This window comes from Protopterus annectens, chromosome 4.part1 (assembly GCF_019279795.1).
Source record: "Protopterus annectens isolate FY-2018-M chromosome 4.part1, PAN1.0, whole genome shotgun sequence".
NCBI classification, from domain to species: domain Eukaryota; kingdom Metazoa; phylum Chordata; order Ceratodontiformes; family Protopteridae; genus Protopterus; species Protopterus annectens.
In genome coordinates, this window is record NC_056734.1 from 35,649,781 (window position 1) to 35,672,280 (window position 22,500).

The 22,500-nt window shown below is 39.3% G+C and overlaps 1 protein-coding gene across 1 annotated transcript in view; it reads left to right on the plus strand.

Annotated features, from left to right (window-relative positions):
• Positions 1-22,500, plus strand: part of LOC122800743 (maltase-glucoamylase, intestinal-like) — a 1,506,799-nt gene that overhangs the window by 1,311,040 nt on the left and 173,259 nt on the right. Inside the window, exons 39-40 of the mRNA XM_044069982.1 lie at positions 8,080-8,114; positions 8,218-8,334. Coding sequence (XP_043925917.1) covers positions 8,080-8,114; positions 8,218-8,334 — 152 coding nt within the window. The remainder of the gene's footprint in view (positions 1-8,079; positions 8,115-8,217; positions 8,335-22,500) is intronic.

Here is a 22,500-nt window from a genome sequence, read left to right on the forward strand (position 1 = left end):
GGGATGGGTAAGGAAATTGTGTATCCAAATGGGATTGGCTGTTTCAAGCACAAAATAGGAAATTGACTAGACTTAAAATGGCCTGCAAGGGCAGTTAGCCTAGTACTTACCTATGAAGCTATGAAGCTTATCGGGTCTTATATTATTACACCTTTCATTTTAGCTTTGTTGTTGCTTGCAGATATAGTTCTGTTTTTCACAAATTAATTATAACCAAGAAGTCAGATTTTTCCTTTAAATATGAAAATATGAATAATAAGCGGACATACAGTGATTAATTTTTCTACTGCAGGACAGTGTAGATTAACAATTATTGTGTCTTTTTATTAGGAAGTCCTTGCCCTTTCTAATATTACCTATTATTATCTAGTAAGTTGCTTAGTTTGAGAAGCCAGACTTAGAAAAGATCCGGACATCATTAGGAGCTTTGGGAAATTCACAGAAAGGCACTATTTGGAATGAGTGACTTAATTATATAAACCAGAGGAGAGGTGCTAGTCTCATATAAGATTCTGGGGATTACTCCCAAACAACATTGTTACATGTGAATATAACACTATTACAGACACAATGACCTTGCTGCATCAACATTCACATGCTCTGATTTGATGAGCATTATAATGTCCAGATCCAGTGATTTTGTTTGTTTGAAAACATAATTTTTTATTGTTGAAAATTTTGCAATTCTTTGCACTTATTGATGAATTAACAAGCAAATAATTTATAAAAGCAGCAGAAAATCCTCACACATTTGAATCATCTTATTACCTAGTTTTGAGGAATTAAATTAAGTTTCTTTTATACATACAGCAATGGACAACTGGAGAGAATTAAAGTAATATCAGAGAAAAAAGCAATCACCAGTATGCCTGAGTGAAGAAATAGAAAGAGGATAGAATGGGGACAGAAGAAGGCTTAAAGGTCCTAAACCTCATTGGGCTTGTGAGAAAGACATAGCGAGTGCAAGCTTAGAAGAGCAAATACTGGAAAGGGTACTATCGATGGGTCACTCATGCTTGCATAATTTATGGAATATCTCATACAGCAAAAAAAAGCGATGCAATTAATGAAATGTGTGTCTGTGTGTGTGTGTGTGTGTGTGTGTGTGTGTGTGTATACGTGTGTGTGTGTGTGTGTGTGTGTGTGTGTGTGTGTGTGTGTGTGTGTGTGTGTGTGTGTGTGTGTGTGTGTGTGTGTGTGTGTGTGTGTGTGTGTGTGTGTGTGTGTGTGTGTGTGTGTGTGTGTAAAAACAATCCTTTATATGTGACATTAAATAAAATATTAAGAATTCTCATTGAAGTCTAAATGCAGGCTTCTTGACTGCAGTGGTAGGCCATCTATCTGTGCCTCTGCTGTTAAATACAAACATAGATGCTTCTGAGAAAGCGACGGGGGAGGAACAATGAAAGACAATACCTAACTGCCTCCACTTTAACAAGTGAGATTCAAGGTGAGATCCAAACTGGCATGACCCCCAAGAGAAAAACAAAGATTAAAAGCAGGAGAATAACTCTTCTAAGGAGTCTGCTCTCTCGAATAATGGGTCTTAAAGGAGTGAAGGCTGACTTCCTACCACAGGGATTCCTACTGCAGGGATGTTGGGATAGCACATACAAACTCCCTTCCACATAATACAATGACTAACTTTGTCAGTCATTCCTACCTGTTACATCAATGGGAAAATTAATTGGGAAGGGGTTATAGATGTGAAGATGTGAGGTAGTGCCAGCTATGCCAGGAGGAGGAGGAGGACAGTGGATGTGTAACAAATGCCAGCATAGACATCTGGAGTTTTGTAAAGAATTACATGTCATTTGTATATCAGACTGCTTTGCACAGGTGCTTGTGTTGAAAATGTATTTGTAAAGTTGGCTTGTGTTTTCGGCTGGACAGAAATATTGTAACTGATGAAGTGAATATATTGCAGTAGAGGATACTGGAAGAGAAGACATTTATCTCAGTCCAGCTAACTTTTTTTTTATTTGTTAACCACACTTTTATTGAATTATCACTTGTGACATAGGCAATTTTACATTTATACAGAAGTAATCAAACTGTATTAACAAATCAACATTAACAAACATTATACTTCACATATAATGCTATATATCATATAACTCAAGCAACATTATATAAATTATTCAGTTGCTGACCCTGTTTTTAAACAAGAAATGCCTTTATTAAACCATCACTTATGACATAAGTAATCATACATTTATATAAATGAAAACCAATCACACTGACACAATCGTAGTTGCAAATATTTTACATCACAAACCACACTGACACCCTCCCAGTTGCAAACATTATTCATCATGTATAATCTACCCAATCATTTTCAAACATTACATAGCTCATTTAAGTCCTGGCTTCTTTTAAACCTTATTGCTCCCCTGTAAGTATTGTTCCCGCAATTCCCATTTTTTCCTATGTAGTTTGCACCTACCCTTTTTTCCTAAAGATTTCAGTTCCAGTTGTTTTATTGCTGTTACTATACTCACTGCTTCTAATATAGTTGGTTTAGATTCTGATTTCTATTTTCTAGTAATTGCTTTTTGGCAGCCACCATAATTAGACTCAGCAAGGCCTAAAATAACCTGAAATTAAATTACTTGGTATAAGCCATAAAGATTGGATCTCACAGGTCTGAATGCAGCCAGAGGCACATTGTCTGTGAAAGCAAGGACTAGGAATTCTGCAGTATTGTCCTTAGTTCATAGGGTCATAGGTTCATAGGTTGATGCTAGGCTATCTGCCCTAGGGCATTTATAAGCCTAGTCAGAGTGTGTTTGGCTTTTGCCATCCTTTTAGGTTGGTTGACTGTGTTTCTGTATAGTAGGTCACAGAAGATAGCCCTTTTAAGGTTAGTTTACTGTGCCTCTGTCTAGCATGGACACAGAAGTGATCCCATGGGAAAATTTATGATCTCCCATCCACTCGCCAAGATTTCTCTTGAAGAGGGTCAGTGAGGGGCTCTGCCTAACATGGATTGGGATTTTGTTCCAGAGTGAGGGGAGCCTCTGGGATATGAATCTGTCCCTCCAGCATGCCCTATTTATTTCTGTGCTGAGGTTTAAGTCCCTGGAGCATGTAGCTCTAAGGGATTTGGATTGACCTGAGGTGGAGCATGTCCATTAATTCTGGGTTGGACATGGCTTTATACGTCAGGCATAGATTGCCTCTGAGTAGGTGGTAAACAACTGAGTAGAGCTGGAGTTTCTTCAGCCGAACTGCATAGGGCATCTGTTTGAGTCCCTTGATCCTCTTGGTGAAGTAATTTTGGGGTCTCTCCAGTTGCTGCAGGTGTCGGGTAAGGTACATCCCAAATGGAGCATTGTATTCAATTATGGGCCTGATGAGTGATGAGTATAGGGGCACAATGACCTATCTTGATCTAGATGTGAACCCTTTCATGATAAGGTGGGCTATATAGAAGGTCTTTCTAACCACTTTGGCAATGTGATTGTCAAAGGAGAGATTACTATCTACTTGGGTCCCCAAATACCTAATTACGTCTACCATACTTAATGGATTAACACCTACGTGGTCATTTGTGGGCACTTTGTTTTTCCCAAAGGGAATGACTATGCACTTTTTGGCATTTAGCTTTAGGCCATGGCTCTGGCACCAGATATCCGTCTCTGTGAGACCCTTTTGGAGGATGCTTAATGGTCAACTAATTGCTACCCTGGAAGAGTGGAAGTGTTGAAATGGTTTTATAGCTTCCAGATGCTGTAGCACATCTTAGCAAACCATTATGGGTGTTTATTGTGACATATATGTGCAAGATCCTAGTTCAGCTTTTAGTAAAGAGGGTAGTATGGGAACCATGGAGTCAGGTGACCAGATGTGATGTCATTCTGTAATCCAACATGGAAATGATGATTCCAGATGAGACAGAATTCTTAAGGCAGTCTGTTTGTGATACCTGACAAGAAAGACCACTCACTCACATCAGCTTACCTTGCTCAGTTAAATAAGTAAGAAACAGTAATTCTTTATAAACTGTCAGGAAAATATAGTGAGATTAGTTAAGTATTGTTTTTCTGTATTTGTGTGAATCTTTCCATCAGTGTTATTTTTAATATTTCCTGAGGGTGAAATTTGCTGTTTATTGTAAATAGATATTCAGTATGTTCATGTTATTTTATTATTTATTATTAAGTATATTTGAACTTTTCATTGTGGCTGGTCTTTTTATGAAATATTTAATCTTTTAGAGTACTTATATTTATTTAGTGATGCTGTAGCATCATGTTACTGAAAGTTTTGCTGTTTGGTCAACATTACCATTGGTATTACTTTCACTCTGTATAACTGGATACCCTGTTAAGAGCCTTAGAGTAGCTAGCTAGTGGCAGTGGAGCTACCTGATAGCCTGGGCAGAGGTGGTAGAGTGGGTAATCTGTGCCAGCGTTTCCCAGGTATGTGTGTGTGAAAATCAAACCTCAAAGAATGTGTTTGTCAGCTACTTGGAACAGGGATGCAGAGCTCCTTAGTGGTCGGTGTGGATTCTTATTTGGGGACTGGAGAGAGAGAGTCTAGCCCCAGGACTGGAGTGTATTCCCTGTGTGCTCTTAAGGGAAATTGTGCTTGGTGCAGAGAGCTGCATCTGAAAATAGTGTGTGGGTCTTTTTATCTCATAGTGAATGTTTCCCCACCAGTGCCCATGGTGAGAATTGGGGCTCCTTGATCACTAGCCCAGAGAAAGGATGTCACAATAGAGAGCAATGCACTCCATGGAATACTCAGATAAATATCTTGTTGCAAAAGACAGAGCTAAGACAGAAAATTTGAAACAACCAGATAAACATGAAAGAAGGAAGGAAGACAAAGATCAATACAAATTTGATTGGACGGGAACAGAATGCAAAGACAAAGTGAAAAATAGATAAATAATTATAAATACCTGAGAAGAGATATTAATGTTGTGTTCTAGGTTTATTTACTCTTGTTCACTTCTAACAAAGAAAGGAAAAGGTAATAAATGGCCACAGTTCCAAAATGAAGAAATGTGAATTGTCAGCCACAACATATAATATATAGTAGAGTAAAATGTATCATGTGATCATGCCTCTACCAGCGAGATAAGTATATGACTTCAGTTGATCATCTATAGCTAAAAGTTATTATTTCTCCTATACCTACTTTATTGTACCAGTGGTTACTCTGAACCAGAATGTATCCTGGTAAACAGGGAACATAAGGCAGAAAATCAGTCCTGAATGAGACAGCAGTCAATCATAATGTAGTTTAAGTTGAAGGTTTTTAAGTTGCTAGTTGCACGAGAGGTATGGCTGGCAGGTGTATCTATCATTAGTGCAGTATGCAATAGAAGCAGTTATTCAGATAGTGATTTATGACATCTGTGTGAGTGAGATTCCTATAAACCAGGCATATACACAATGCAGCTAAAGGAAGAGCAAGGAAAACAGTTTTCCCAACAACAGAAGCAAAAGGGGTACATAACTTGGAACCCACTGAAACCACTTTAATGAGGCTGAGTAAAGTCAATGCTGTCAGACAACAATGGAGAACTCAGAAATGAAAGTAGAAGCCAACAGCAGAAACCGCTAAGAATGGCAAATGTGGAGGTGAAATTGTTTGCTGAAAAGGCATTTTCCCAGTCTCCAGGGTTTCGGCAGTAAGTACCATTTGCAACAAAATGATCATAGTATTTAATACAGAAACCTAAAAAAAGAGGATTCTGGTTCATTGTTTTGTTTATTGCATATGCAAAATAAAAACTAATTCCTAAGGTGATGTGGAAAAAATTATTTATGCTGTGGGATGAACAAAGATGCATATTATCTGACAACAATTTTTCACCTAGAGTCACATTAAATTTTAAATGCTTTATATATGTAAGGCAGACTTGGAGGGAAGTTGAAAAATGCCACTGTCTATTAACCTTGAAAATCTTAGAGATGCCATAACAATAGAGACATAATAGTCTACTGAGGGGCTAGAAAGACTCAATTGGTAATGGTATCACTAAAGAAACATTAAAATTAACATATAAGAGTTAAGAAAAAACTTTGAATATGAGATGGGGACACAAAAGAGGGCCTGATAAAAAATATGGACTAAAGTGTCATCAAATGGGAAGAAAGAGAAACATTGAATACTAAAAAAAAAATGACAGAAATATGTTAGACTCATTCCTGAGTGATAAAACTGAAGAATGGTGATGTGAAGTGTATTAGAAAAGGATGAAAAAGCAAGTGGAGAATGGAAGGGTGGCAGAAGGTTTAAGGGAACATCAGCTGAATGAGAATAGGAAGTAAAAGGCAGTGAATGAGGACTTTGTGAAATGAGTAAGTAAAAATATACAATTGTGAAAGGGATCATCTGTATAATGTATTCTTATAGTTCTTTTTCTGTGGATAAATACAAGATAGCCCAATGAGTTTTCCTGTAATAAACAAAATGGAAAACATATGAACGTTGATATCATAATGTAGAAAAGAAAGATAATATGTTTTATAATGTGATGTAAGGGTAAGAGTGCATATACTGCATGACATGAAAATGAGAAGGTATCAGGGTATATGGGGAAGTTAAAAAATACAGAAAGTGTTTGCAATGCTTAACTGGTAGTGAGATTTTAAAACTGGAACTGTGTTTGGCCACTTCCGCAACACTTGCTACTCTGTCATTTGAAAAATGATGGCAGATTGTCTATCTTAAACCCATGAATAACCTCATGACTAAGCAAAAATCCTTTACATATATGTGTATGTTTCTCATATGTATGGTATGAATGAACATATGTATGTATATATATATATATATATATATATATATATATATATATATATATATACACACACACATGTGCATATTTGTAAGTGTGTGTGTGTGTGTGTGTGTGTGTGTGTGTGTGTGTGTGTGTGTGTGTGTGCACATATGTATGTATTTATTTGTGTTTATTTATTTATTTGTTTGTTTGTTTGTACATTTATATCCATAGTTCCTGCAGGATAAGCTTTATAAATCTGCCAAACTATGTGCATGAAAATATCTTCAACATCCCCAACAGAAAATATTCAAATAAAAAATATGACAAAATATCTTTTGGATAGAATATATTCTTGCCAAGTGCTTCATTTCTCATTCATTTCTTCATTTCTTTTTAAGTACTGAGCTGATGTAATTACCTTCATATTTCTGTAGTTGTCACTTGAGAAATCATATAAGCTGTTCATTTGTAAATACATGTCAGCTTTGTCTTCTTAATATCTGACATAATCCCAGCTGCTCCAACTAATTTATAATGTGATGGATGATCCATGCAGTGTTGTTAAGTTTACTTACAGAATGAAAGGTGATTTTTCAATTGAACGTATTTTATACATGTAGCTGTCAGGCACAGACTGATGGACCTCTGACTGTTTCTCACATGGTGTGTGGTACAGTAGAAAATGCAGAGCTGGAGGTGATGGCTAGAAATGGATGAAAGTAATGTAAGTGTTTAATCTCAGCTCACCCATCTGAATGGAAGGGATATGGAATATAACCTTCTGTTGGAGTGCCCCCTGGTGGAAGGCCAAGTACAGTAATAAAAAGCACAGGGACTCAGGAAATCAATGCAATGCAAAGACTGCATGCACTCCAGCTGAACACCATGGGTGTCCAGGATCATGTACAGCAGCTCAGCATATGCAAGCACTAAACTGCTCCTGCCAGGTAACAGGATAAGTTATAAGAAGCATCAGAAATCAGCTAAGTTACCACAGGAATATGGCTCTTGTCCCAAGTCTTGCATCACACTCAAGGTGTCTTCTGATGTCAGAGGTAGGGAGAAAAATTGCATCTACTGTGAGTATGGTATTATGACTAAGACAAGAGGGGAATGGAGATAAATGAATGATACAGAAAGCTACAGTTTGTACTCATGGCAAAGAACAAAATTAAGCAAAAAGTGTGTGTGTGTGTGTGTGTGTGTGTGTGTGTGTGTGTGTGTGTGTGTGTGTGTGTGTGTGTGTGCGTGTGTGTGTGTGTGCATGTGCGTGCATGTATAAATAGTAAAAGAAAGTAGTAATATACCTAAAAGAATTTTATTTATTTTTGCTGCAGGTATGCTGGAGTTCAGCCTCTTTGGAATTTCCTATGTAAGATAATAATTCATTTTCTTATTACAATTTTGTTTCATATATTACATATGAAGAATTAGTAGCCATCCTGATTCTATTCTTCTGTTGTCCAAACTTACAGACTGGTGCTGATATCTGTGGTTACTTTAGTCATGCTACATATGAACTGTGTGCGAGATGGACACTGTTAGGAGCATTTTACCCATACTCAAGGAACCATAATGGAAAGGGATCAATTGTAAGTATGGAGTTTCCTGGAAGGCATTACAGATTTTTCAGATGATCATTTTCCATAAGAAGGTAATGTAATAATAGATGGGATGATGCAATAGTGTTCTCTTGAATATAACTGGCTGAATAATTTGAATAATGTGTATACTGCCACAATTAGTACAATGCATGAAGCGTGTAACACACAAATAATCAGTTTCCTACTGTTTACATATTTATGTTATATTCCTGTATACAATAATGTTTACATTGTCATTTGTTGTAAGAGTCTGCATAGAATTTGTATTGTATGACTGTACTTTATTTTTGTACTCTTGCCTTCTTGGCCTGGGGCGTACCTGAAAAATGGACTAGAGGACCAACTTGTTAAACAAAGAGTAAGTAAATAAATAAGTTCATATTTCATCAGTTTTTCTAATTACTATGGAATATGGATATTATACAGACAGGCCTAGGGATCTTGTGTATTGGTGAAGTGGGTAGGGATGTAATCCTTGTACACCGATCCATCTCTGTATCTTCTTATTTGCATTTCCATGACTGACCTACAGCCGGTCCATCAAACAACAGTTGTATATGTTGTACTGTTATAACACTATTCAATTATTGGGTAGCATGGTGGTTTATGAGAGGGGTTTCTACTTTGCAGCTTTGGAGTCAGGGATTCTATCCCATCTTATCATTGCCAGTATGGACTTTAGCTCCACTGTATTGCAGAACACTTTTTTATGGCAAGTATTGCTCTGAATAATTCTCCCATCTCAAAAGACAACAGCATTTTGTAACAACATGAATACAAGGATTGAAAGCTGCTCTTTTTAGGGTAGACTACATCTGTTCTTCTGTATTGTGGACTAAGGACTCCTTTTAGGAAATATTTGCCTTGTCTTATGAGCTATGTGAAGCCCTGCCCTCTATGACCTCCCTGAAAGAAAAACTCCTACACTTCAAAGATGTAGATCTTACTAAAATATCATCAAGTCTAAATATAAGCCTAACTTAATTACCAATTACCATCCTTGCCTATTGAACGAGTTTCCAATATATTAGTGCAAAACCACAGTAGTATCCCAACTTCGACTAGATGAATGGATGTCATGCTGTAGGTTCATTTCAGAAGTCACTGACTGCAAATGCCTACCAATGCCAGATTAAAATTGTAAATCTTAGTCTGCCATGTTTGTTATCTTTTTCATATTTCCCTCAATGTTCTCAAACTTCTCCATAATTTCCATTGCTCTAACATTATTAAAGCTTAAAATATTTTCCCTGTGCTTTCCAATTTAACTTTAACTTCTGTCACCTTCTTCTGAGCTATTAGTTCACCTTCGAGGGTTTCTCTTCTATAGTACTGTTGTTTGACATTGCAATATGTAATATATCACTGGCATATTATAAACCTGTTAATCTCTGGGCCTGTGAATTACTTGCTTATTCCAAAACAGGAACATGGGTAGCTAGAACTTCTCCTGATACTCAGATAAGCCATAGAGGTTCATACTGAATGGTTCACCAGTGCATCAAACACACGTGCACATACACTCACAAGGACGTATATATGCACAGACACACACACACTCACACACGTGCGCACGCACACACACACACACACACACACACACACACACACACACACACACACACACACACATACGCACTTGTACGGGCACACACACACACACACACACACACACACACACACACACACACACACACACACACACACACCACACACACACAAATCCACACGTGCGCACGCGCACACACACACACACACACACACACACACACACACATATGCACTTGGAAGGGCAGAATAATACTCACACACACTCACAAAAACACACACACAAACACACACACACAGACACACACACACACACACACACACACACACACACACACACACACACACACACACACACACACACACACACACACACACACACACACACACACACACACACACACACACACACACACACGGAAAAACAACTCATGGGCAAGTTAAAGGATAAGCAGATAAACTAAAGAATGCCTTTGTAATGTAAGAGAAAAACAGAGTGTTCATCAAAAAACAACAACCGAGCCACAAAGATGATTTGCAGTCTCTTAAAAACAGGTACTCCTCCCAAAACTGATTCATTATTTTATTAATGTCTTCTGCATTCCATGTATACAAGTGTCACATTACATGTATGAACAAGTGCAAAGTACTGATACTAAAAAATGCATCCGATTATAAAGTACATGACTATCTCTTTAACTAGAGCTTTAAACACAATGTAAATGGTGGGCTAATATTTTCAAAGGCAGCAGGCTGGACAATTCATAAGCATTGTATGCAGTCACAAAAGTCACTTTTACATTCAAGACATATTCTGTGGTACCTAGAAACACACAATATACAGCGGGTAAGCATGATACTGCTCTGCCCCTAACTTTATTATATCGTTCTCAAGCACACATCACATACCAAGTGTAGACAGATACAATGGATCCAGCTTTCAGGAAGGAATAACGTAGCTGCTCATGCCCTTTCCCTAACTATATACAATGTTATTCTGGCACAATACTTTACTGAACCACATTCTTTGTATTCGGGTTACCATTTCTTGCTTACAAACAGTCTGGCATTCAGGGCTGCCTAAATGTAATATTATATTAATGTGACAAATGAAAAATTGTCTTTAGTGATTAAGAGTTTAAAAACATGTGGATGCTGCTGAAAATTGATGATATTGTTATCTGCTGATACAAAAACCTTTTGGTTCCCAAAGACAAAAATTACTGTTATGAATTGTACCATTCAGGGTAGTATGTTTAAATTTTCAATAGTCACTGGGACACCTTGAAAAAGATGGACTGTGATTCAAGATTCTGCTGATGGAGGTGATGGTTGTTCAAGTAATGGTCAATTGATATTGCATAGTACCAACTAGTGGACTATGTGCTCTGGTGCCATGGATGTTTCTGTACCTGGAGGTTTCTGCATATATACCACCCTACAGTTACTGCCTGCGCAGAATTGTGTTTCTTGTGACAGGTGGGGGAATGTTCAGTATACAGCACAAGTGGATGGAAATACAGCAGTATGTTATATAACTCTTTTTGGATTTAGAGCACTGTTGTGCACTGTCTTACACAATCATGGAAAATTGTAATTTAAAGTAACTTTTAGCTCTTTTCCCATGACTGCAGAGACACAACATTTGCATATATGCTAAAAAGCAGATCAATTTGGCAGAGTACTCCCACTAGGGGGAGCTCAACTGTGTCAGTGTGCAGGGAAGGGGCAGGATAGTTTTGGCTAAAGTATCATGCTAGTGTCCACTGCATTGTAGACAAAGCTTTGCCATTGTGCCCTCTGAAGAAACAACTACTATGTCTGTTGTCAATAGAAGTAAAGGAGCTATTACTGTCCAGCCTTGTTTATCTGAGCAGCTCCTCACTGTTACTTAATCACTAGGTGCTAAGCTGCATTTCTTCTGTCATACATCTGCAACTAGAAACCCAAACGTTCCTGCTTCTGCTCAGCAGTGTAGTTTATCATGATTTACATATTTGTGAGTAATGAAATATACTGTGAAGGACTCCTCTACATGCTAATTGTATACCAGGCTCCAGCAGTTGTGCAGTTATATATGCCCTTGTTCCATTATACATATGTCCATCTATGTATCACAGAGGCTCTTGTATGTATTATATACAGTGCACCAGATGCAGATGATTATGACCTATGTCTATGAATCCTGGACATTATTTATTGCAAGTAAACATGCCATTATGTCTTCTGATGTGGACCAAAAAATGTTAGAATCACGGTATATCCTTCAATGTAGAATTACAGTATTATAAATTTAAATATGAGGTGTCACTCATTTGTCTCTGTTACAAGTAATAAGAAAGCTTGGGGTTTCATTCAGATGCTTTAATATATACAAACACATTAAGATGGATAGCAGCATCTTCAAACATGAACGAACTAACTAACAAACAGAGCTTACATACATACATGTTCACATCTCCACAGGTAACTACAAAATGGCAGTCAGGCTCACATGTGCTCAGTATTTATACTCTAGTGCAGGCCCTTGGATAGCTATTTAAAGGTATATACACATGCATCTTGATCTACATGGGGATCTTCAAAAACCTCTTAGAGTGTAGTGATCAACCTTTTTTCTCATGCTTAGGGGTACACAGATTCGGAAAATACACTGAAGAGAAAAATAATTATTATTTACCAGTAATTGTTCAATTTTAAAGGAACACCATAAACTGTTAATTGTAGTAACTGGTGTAAAAAGCTACATTGTATTAAAAGGACAACATCCTTTCTATTCCATTTACAACATTAATCAAAATATTAAGTATCTCTTTTTTCTAGTTCGCATGAATTTTTGACACAGCTGTTATTATTATTATTATTATTATTATCGAGTGTGGTAGGCCGAGGAATCATATGAGTAATCCTCTAATTAATTTAGCATAATATATTTTTATTATGGTAACCCTCATATTCATACCATTGTTGTGTCACTCTTTCTGTGAAATCTGTTTTCTGATCTAACAATACCCAACAGAAAAGAGATTCAATGTTCAGATAACTCTTTGGGATGAAATGTTGGCTTACCATTATATATACAAATATTCCCATAGTGAGCTCCATTTAAAGACATGAAATTGACTCCAGTAAGCAAGTCATTCCACAGTACCTGTGGCTTTAGTGTGTTTTGAGCCCTTACTACCTCCCTGGGCTTATTGTAGTTCATGTACCTATCAATTCCATTCCTGACTGACAGAGAAGAGGAGGAGGAAGTAGAAGTGCTGCCTGTAAGCAAGCCTTCAGTTGAAGATGTTCCATTATCACCTCCTTTGTGGGATCTTCTTTTGTGTTGGTCAGAGCTTTGAATGTATGTTTAAGGCGAGGGGTCCCTCTATGAAAAGATATCTGTATAAAACTCCTTTAGTCCTTTCCTCAGGACAATCCTCACTTTCTTCCACTCAGTACTTAAGCACCTATCACAGCAAATCTGCCCCCAGGGCATTGAACATGGCAGGATGATTTGCTGTGCCCTCTACTTTTCTGTACCATTTTTGGATGAATTATAACTGGCTGATGACACTAGAAATACTGACATAATGTGCTGAAGTGTTGTTTACCACCTTTGGCAGCATTCTTTCTTTCAGAAATGATAATACTGTCTCAGGTTAGTTAAATCTGAAATACTTGTTGTAATATTTAATAAAGTGATCTGGCAGATATCTGAGTAATGTTGGAATTCTGTACTGGTAGCAGACTGATCAGATAGAAGCAAAACTTTATATGCTGTGATGTCTATTGGCTCATGTTAATGAAAGTTTTCTTTTCTTTTGCCATTCTTAATACTTGATTATTATTATCAGTCAAGCTCAAACGCTTAAAGCTTATTTGCCATGGAGAGCTTTTCCCAAGAAGGTATAATCCACTCGCAATCTTTGTGGAACAGGAATACAATTCAGAATATCATCAGAAAAAAAACAGATAGCATTGTTATATTAGGCAGTGCATAGAATAACTACATGAACTTTTTAAACCAGAAACAATAGTGGGTATCCCAGTTAAAAACAGCCACGGTGATAGTTAAAATATTTTAAGCTTCAGTGTATCAGCATGAATAGGCAATTGCACCAGCAGACATATATTCTGACTACATACTAGATATATCTCTGCATACTCACATATTTTAATTTCTAATGGCAATAACATGCATTGGCAGAAATCCAGCCCCATAACAGAAGTGCAGCACAGACAGTAGACACTTAGGACAGATCATGTGCCAGAAAATAAGGTGCATAGTTATGTATTTCAGTTTCTTCCAGTAATAATATACAATGGCCACTGTGCAGGGGGTGTTGACCAATAAATCCCTGGCTAAGGCTCAGGAGACCTAAGTTTGAGTAGCGTCTTAGGAAGCCTAATGCTGTAGCAATGGAAGATGGGCATACCGATCCTGAAAGGCGGATGGGCATACTGATCCTGGAAGGTGGATATTCTGAGTGTTTTTTCTCATGGAGCATTGATGAAAGCTGGTGCTTGGGAAAGAATCACCATGCTGGGATGGGTGAGGAAGTTCAGGATGTGAGGCCAATGTAGCCAGGCAGGCGCACACTCAGGTATACTTCATGGCCCACCCAGTGAACATGTGCAATGAATACATCAGCACAGGGATAAGGATTAGGACAGTGAAAAATGCATAACTGCTACAGTATGTCAGTGCCCAACTTATCCAGTCCCATTTTGCATTCACAGCAGTTACAACACTTAAGAGATTGCCTGGAAAGGGATCCTGTGAGTTGGAGGTTTCCCAGTAGAGAGATAAATCTGGTGAGTGTCACACTGTGCACCCTGCACTTGCAGGAGCTTCAGTGAGCAAGTTTTGTGGTGCATAAAGTCAGCGGTGGTTGCAAAAAAAAATGCAGTGACAGAAGTCCCTCCAACATATGTAGTACCTGTACTGACTACAAGGAAAACAAATAAAAGGCATATCTTGAACTAATTTCCTTTATTTTCAGTAAATAAGTTGAGTCCAAAATTTGTTTGGGGTAACCCAGATACCAACTAAGCAAATCTGTAGAATGCAATACCAGTGCAGATAGGGCAAATAAAATAATCTTAGTTTTACTAGAATACACTAATGTAGATTAACAATTACTGACAGAGTCATGACTAGTGTAACAGAGTTACAACTTCAAGATAGGAGCATAATAGGCACATTATTTACCTAGGTTTCTATCAGGATGTTTCTAGACAAAATAGCAAAGCCAAAGGCCAGATAAGGAATGTCCAGATCTAGAACCTTTCATGTTCAGATTTTTTTTATGAATCATGCAAACTATCAAATACTTCAAGTATAATATTGTTTTATAACAAATTTCATGTGTTTCTTGATATACAAGTGAGTAATTCTACTAAGATAACACACACACCAGTGAAAGTTCATTTGATATGAAAGTACAAATAATACATACATTTATTGTTTGTAAACTCCTTTGAAGGTGTCTTTTCTTCATGAAAGGAGCTTGCCAAAGAGTGTCCCACTGTTCATCCCCCTAATAGGGTGTCTAGGGTGATGGACAGGTTTGAGAAGTGTGTATATGATTCAGCAACCATTGCCTTAAGGTTTCTGAATTATTTGGCACATTTTACAAGGTTACAGAGGGATTTGACTAAATCACCTAGAGCCATATTTTACACCATCGAGTGGCTAGCCCTGCCACAGTGCACAGTCTGTGATCCATGTTCTCCTATCGTGAGAATACTGTGTACCGCAGTAAATGCCCAAAGCGGTTGGTCTGTACATCTCTTCCCCCTATAGGTCACCATGTAGAGTCTGTGTTGCTGCCCACAGCTCCATTCATTGGTGAGTTTGAGATGGAAACACTCAGCATGTTTTTCAGACATGGAAGAAACCCCACAGGGACACAGCTAGAACATGCAAACTCCAAACAGGCATTGGTCGAAGGTCAGGATTGAACCTTGTGCATGGGAGGCGAAGACCTTAACCATTAAGCCATCTTGTCTTTGGACATAAAACCAACCAACCTGCCAAAGATGAACTGAGAATTTCTATGCTTAATGTAGGTTCACTGACAGGACGCAGCTTGGAAGAGGATGATATGGAGGAGACTGGACATCCTATGTATCCAAGAGACAAGATGGAAGGGCAGTGCAGCAAAGCCACTTGGCTTGGGATCTAGACTCTACTACTCAGGTGGGAGACAGGCTATAAATGGTATAGGAATTGTGGTGAGAGAGAGGCTTCAGAAGACAGTGAGGGATATCATCAGAATTAATGACAGACTCATGGCAATCAGACTCCAGTGTAATAACAGGGCAGTATTCATAGTCTCAGCATATGCCCTCCACAGTAGGGTTGTGATAGTGATGAAAAGAGTGCATGCAGACAGCAGTTGCAGGACCTACTAGATAAAGCAGAACAACATGAGTTGGTGTTGATAATGGGTGACTTGAATGCACATATTGGCACAGACAGAACTAGATATGAAGACTGCCTGAGTCCACTTGGGTAGGGTAACAGGAATAAAGAAGGAGAAGCCATTCCAGACTTCTGTCTGGCAAATGGCTTGATAGTAGTCAACACATGGTTCAGAGAGACAGTCACAAGATCACATACAAGAGTAGCCAACATGCAACTCAGGTAGACTTCCTCGTCTTAAGGAAAAGGCACTGGGGTAGAATCCATGATTGCAAAGTAATCCCCAGTGAAACAGTTGGCCCACAGCATAAACCATTAGTTGTCACAATCAGCTGTAGCAGTGATCAGAAAAGGCTGTAAGGTCAACAGAGACCAGGCTGAAGACATGGAAGTTGACTGGAGAGAAGTACAGCAGTTCAAGGAATTACTCAGGGCTCTAGCACCCCAAGAAGAGGAAGAAATAGGTGGAGTTGATGAAGAGTGGCAGCGCCTAAAACAGCATTTGTTAGGACTACAAAAAAGATCTGTGGCTGAGCCAGGTAAGGAAATAAGGTACATAAGGAAAGCTGGTGGTGGAATGCAGAAGCCCAGGAAGTCATCAAAAGAAAGGAGTGCAGGAAGAAGTGGGAGATAGAAAAGACTGACCAGGCTAGGAAGGACTACTGGTTGGCTAACAAAGAAGCTAAGAAAGCCGTTGCAGTAGCAAAGAATAGGGCATCGGAGGCACTCTACCATCTTCTGGAAAGTGACTCAGTAGGTGGCACAAAGAAACTATATCTGGTTTTAAGGCAAAGACAGAAAGATAAAAAAGATAATCAGACACCCTTCATAAGGGATGCCAGCAACAACCTGCTCACCAGTCCACAGGAGATCAAAGGCAGATGGAAGGAGTATTTCCAGCAGCTTCTGAATGAAGAAAACCCCACAGAAGCTGTGCTGCCTGAGAAACAGCCTACAATGAGAGAAGAAGAGGCGCCCACCTTAGAAGAAGTAAGAACAGCACTAAAGAAGATAAAGTCAAGGAAAGCAGCAAGCTCAGATGAGGACAAAGCAGATATGATAAAGATGCTGGGTGAGATAGGGGAGAAATGGCTCCTGAGGGTACTAATAGCAGTGTGGAGAGAAAGGTGTATCCCAGATGACTGGAGAATAAGCGTACTCATGCCAGTGTTCAAGAACAAAGGGGGCATCCACAACTGTGGGCAGTACAGAGGGATCAGACTCCTATCACATTGCATGAAAGTTCTGGAGAGGGTGATTGATAAATGGATACACAGAGTAATAGAATGTAAGATGGGAGATGAGCAGTTTGGGTTCAAATCAGGATGCAGCACAATTGACCTGATGTTTGCATTGAGACAGATGCTTGAGAAAAAGCTATAGATGAGGAGAGAGTCCAACTGGGCATTCCTAGACTTGGAGAAAGCAATATGACAAGGTCCCAAGAAAGCTAATCTGGGCAGTACTGTGGTGGTTTGAAGTCCCAGAAACATTGGTAGAATTAGTGCAGGCTATGTACAAGGACCCCGTGACTCAAGTATGAACAGTGTTTGGCCTCACAGAGGGGTTTCCAGTGGGAGTGGGTGTACATCAGGGTTCAGCTTTGAGCCCACTACTGTTCATACTGGTGATGGACTACATTAGCAAAAAGGTTGGAGGGAGCAGATCAACAAAGCTACTGTATGTAGACAATGAGGCAGTACAAGCAGACTCTGAGCTAGAACTTCAGCAAAGTATAGAAGAATGGAATGGAAATCTGAAGGCACATGGGATGAAGCTAAGCACAGATAAGACTATGGTAATGGCAGCAAACTGAGGAAATCAGAATAAGCTGAAAATAGAGATAGAAGGGAAGATAGTGGAACAGGTAAACAGCTTCAAGTATCTGGGGGGTGCTTGAGGAGAAAGGCAGTCTGAATGAAGAGGTCAAAGCTAGAATCAGAGGGGCTGCAGCCAACTGGCTCAGGTGTAGTCCATGACAGAAGCATGCCAAAGAAGATGAAACGTAAGGTGCATAAGACATTGGTGCGACCAGTACTACCGTATGGTACAGAAACCTGGGCAGTAAAGGAAGAACAGTTGAAGAAGCTAGAGGTGATGGAAAATGAAGTGCCTGAGAAAGGGGGTAGGATGCACACTGTGGGACAGACAAAGAAATGAGGACATACCAGCATAATCCAAAGTAGCTCCGATTGCATAAAATATCAAAGAGAACAGATTAAGGTGGTTTGGACATGTGTAGAAAAGCAGAAGACAATCTGGTGAACAATATTTGGGACAGAGAGGAAGAAGGTAAGAAGAAGCCAGGACATCCAGCAAAGAGGTGAATGGATTGTGTGAAAGAAGATCTGCGACAGTCAGGCATGAATGTTGAAGAAGGCAGGAGTGTGGCACTGAACCGAGAGAGTTGGTAACAGTTAACACGATACCCTGACCCCATGTAGAAAAAAATGGGAAAAGGGGTTGATGATGATGATGATGATGATGATGACAGAGGGATTTGATAAAGGAACTGTCAAATACCCTCTCAGAATCCATTTCTGCCGAGGTCCATCATCTGTGACTTCTCAGTTGGCTACCATGCAATCTATTTCAAATTCATCCATGAGGCTCACTTTGAATGTAGCTGAAGGAACCTCAAGGCAGAGGGTTTGGGCATTTCCATCAGAAGACATGCCTGGATGTGCTTATGTGATTTTGTGGAACCCTTTATGTCTTTGTTTGTCAATGATCATTTTTATCACGTCTTTGTTTGGCTCCAAAGTGGGTGACAGATTATCCAGGTGTGAGAAGGATGGAAAGACCCTGTCTGCAGTGGGTGTATGATTTTCAGCCCTTCAGAGACCACTTTCAATGAATCAACGAGGATCTCAAAAGATGTGGCTCAGGAAATCCAGGGTGCTTTCCAGGACACACATGTAGGAACTTTCACCCAGAGCAGAGGGTGGAACTCCAATGGTCAATGCCACCCTTGCGGCAGAGGAGGCCCACAAAACTAAGGGTCCAGAGATTCTTTGTTTGGACAGACCCTACCAGTGCTCCTGAAAAGAGGCCTGATTGTCTCCCTGTGGAGGCAATTTGGGGTCATTTATCCCTGCACCAGAGACCCTAGCGAGACATAAAAGATATTTGGGTGCAGAGGACTATATCCAGAGGCTATATAATATCTTTTTCCCTTCCACCCCCAATCTCCAGGAAAATCCCAGATTTTCCACCCAATCATATGGAAGAAGCAGCAATTCAAATACAAAACCTGCTAGAAAAAAGTCATCCAAGAGGTCCCACCAGACCAGATAAAATCCCGAACTTACTCAATGTTCTTTTTAGTGCCAAAGAAAACAGGGGACTGGAGACCAATTTTGGATGTCAGTAACTTGAACAAGTCAGTTCTATACACCAAGTTTTGGATGGTTCCAGTTCAGTCCATTCTTTCTTTTCTGAGCAAGAATGACTGGATGTGCTTGATAGACCTTCAGGATGCGTACTATCACATAAAGATGAACAGATGATCCAAAAAGTACTAATGCATCTGGCTGGGAGCCAGTCATTACCAGTTCAGAGTTCTGCCCTTTGGTCTCACCACAGCCCCCAGGGTGTTCACTAAATGTATGAAAGTAGCAGCAGCTCACTTAAGACTGCAGGGATTGTGGATGTTTCCATACCTAGACAACTGGCTCATTACCCCTACAACTGGGCATCAATTAATATTTGCAAGAAATCAGGTTCTCCAGACTTGTTCAAATTGGGGATAACCATAAATTATGACAAGTCCCAACTGTAAACAACTCAAAAGATGGAATTGATAGGAGTAGTTTTCAACACAAACTCAATTACAGCTTCACTCCTCCCTCAAGGGTTCAAACTGTAAGATCACAAGTCAGTAAAATAATCTGCAGTACCAAGATTTTCAGCCTGCTTGGTCCTTCAAGCTCTAGGATCAATGTCAGTGGTGATAACACTAGTACCTTTAGCCAGATTTTACATGAGGATTCTTCAGTGGATGTTAGCAACACAGTGGTTGACACTTTACCAACCCATGTCAGCTCTGATTTGAATTACTCAGATATGCAAGAGAGATCTCAGGTGGTGGATTCAGTCAGATCGTATTCTACAAGGCTGTCCATTCACCCCCCCCCCCTCAGCCCAAGGCTATAGTGACCATGGATGCTTTCCAGTTAGGGGTGTGTGGGGGGCATTTTCTGGAGATCACAGTTCAAGGCACTTGGTCCTCTGAAGAGGCCAACTTGCATATCAGTGTCCTAGAGATAAGAGCAGTTCTTTTAGTGTTGCAAGTCTTCCAAAATGCTCTCAATTTGGGGACGATTGCAATTCAAACTTGCAATATGTCAGTAGTTTGGTACATCAACAAATAAGGAGGGATCAGATCATATACCTTGTGTCAAGAAGCACTCAGAGTGTGGCAATGGGTGATCTCATCCAACCGCTTTCTCATAGCAATGCACATTCCAAGGAAGTCCAGCGTGACAGCAGACAAACTGAGCAGGTGCATTCTTCTACCTCACGAGTGGTCTCTCAACAAGAACATAACAGAGATATTTTTCATCAATGGGGCCAGCCTTGTGGCAATTTTTTTGCTTCTCCCCTAAACAGCAAATGCAGCAGCTATGATGTCCTAATCTGCCCACAGGGGGAATCACAGTGGGATGCTCTATTTTATGATTGACCCCTCGGTCTGCTTTATGCCTGTACACCAATCCCATTAATTCTAAAATTTCTACAGAAAGCTGTCAAGCTGAAGAGCAAAGTCATCCTCATTACTCCATACTGGCCTTGACAGATTTGGTTTCCTTTCCTTTGGCCTCACTTACTTCAACAACCTTGGATCCTGGATCCTGGATCCAAATCCAGACCTCCTGTCTCACCAGATGGGCATGATACATCTTAATATTTCAAATCTCAGGCTGACAGCCTGGTTTCTCCAATTCTGTTAATAGCCAGACATTGTTCTTTCCCTGTCTGACATATTCTTTTATTTTCCCATAAACCTTCAACAAGAAAACTTTATACAAATAAATAGAAAAAATATGAATGCTGGGCACAAAAAATCATGTTGAGACATTTTCAGCTCCGATACATAACATACTCGAGTTTTTAGTCTTACTTTTTAAAGAAGGGGCTAGTTAATCAACCATTAAAATTCAATTATCACCAATATCAAATTTTCACGTTGCATTTGAAGGTTCCTCAGTTGCCTCTCACAAATTGTACAGAGCTTTCATGACTCCGTTTAAGAACGCTACTCCTCCATGGGATCTCAGTTTGGTACTGCAAGCTCTAATACATTCCCCCCTTTGAACCAGCAGCTAAATGTGACCTTAAGTATCTATTTTTCTATTAGCTATTACCTCTGCTAGACACATTTCAGAGATTTCAACCCTGTATGCAAAACCTCCATACCTGATCTGTCACAAGGATAGAGTGACAGTTCGAATGAATGCCTCCTTACTTCCCAAGGTGGGGTCAGAATCTAATATTAATCAATCCATTAATTTGCCAGTATTCTGCCCTAATTTTGCAAGCAGAGGTGAATACACATTACATTTATTGGATGTTCACAGACAATGATATTTTTACCTGCAAAGAATAAAAAACATCAGAAAAACATACCGATTTTTTGTTTCCTTTGCAGAATTGAAACTGGGCAAACCAGTCGCAAAGGTAACTTTAACCAGATGGCTAACTGCATGTATTTCATTTGTCTATCACAAATTGGGTATTACCTTATCACAACCTATACGGGCTTATTCAACTTGCTCCATGGCAACTTCTTCAGATTTTTTTTCCAGATATATGTGTAGCAGCACCCTGGACTATTCCCAATACTTTTATTACTCATTGCAAACTGGATCTAGTCTCCAGATAGAGCATCATTTGGTTCAGCTGTGCTCAAGAACATCCTTTCTTAGAGTCCACCTGGGATTATAGGTAGCAGGGGACTGTGCCCCATCATTTGAGGATAGCATGAAAACTGACAACATCAGGTAATGACGTGATGTACTTACCATAACATTCCATCTGTGTTGTCCATTTTCATTTTTCCCCAACTTCCTGCCCACCAACCCCCATCCTTTCTATTTCAAAACTTCTAGAAGAATAATCTCTTAGAGTGACATCATTGTCTTTAAATTGAGCTTCAGATATAGTTTATTTCTGTATTGAGTACATGCAAT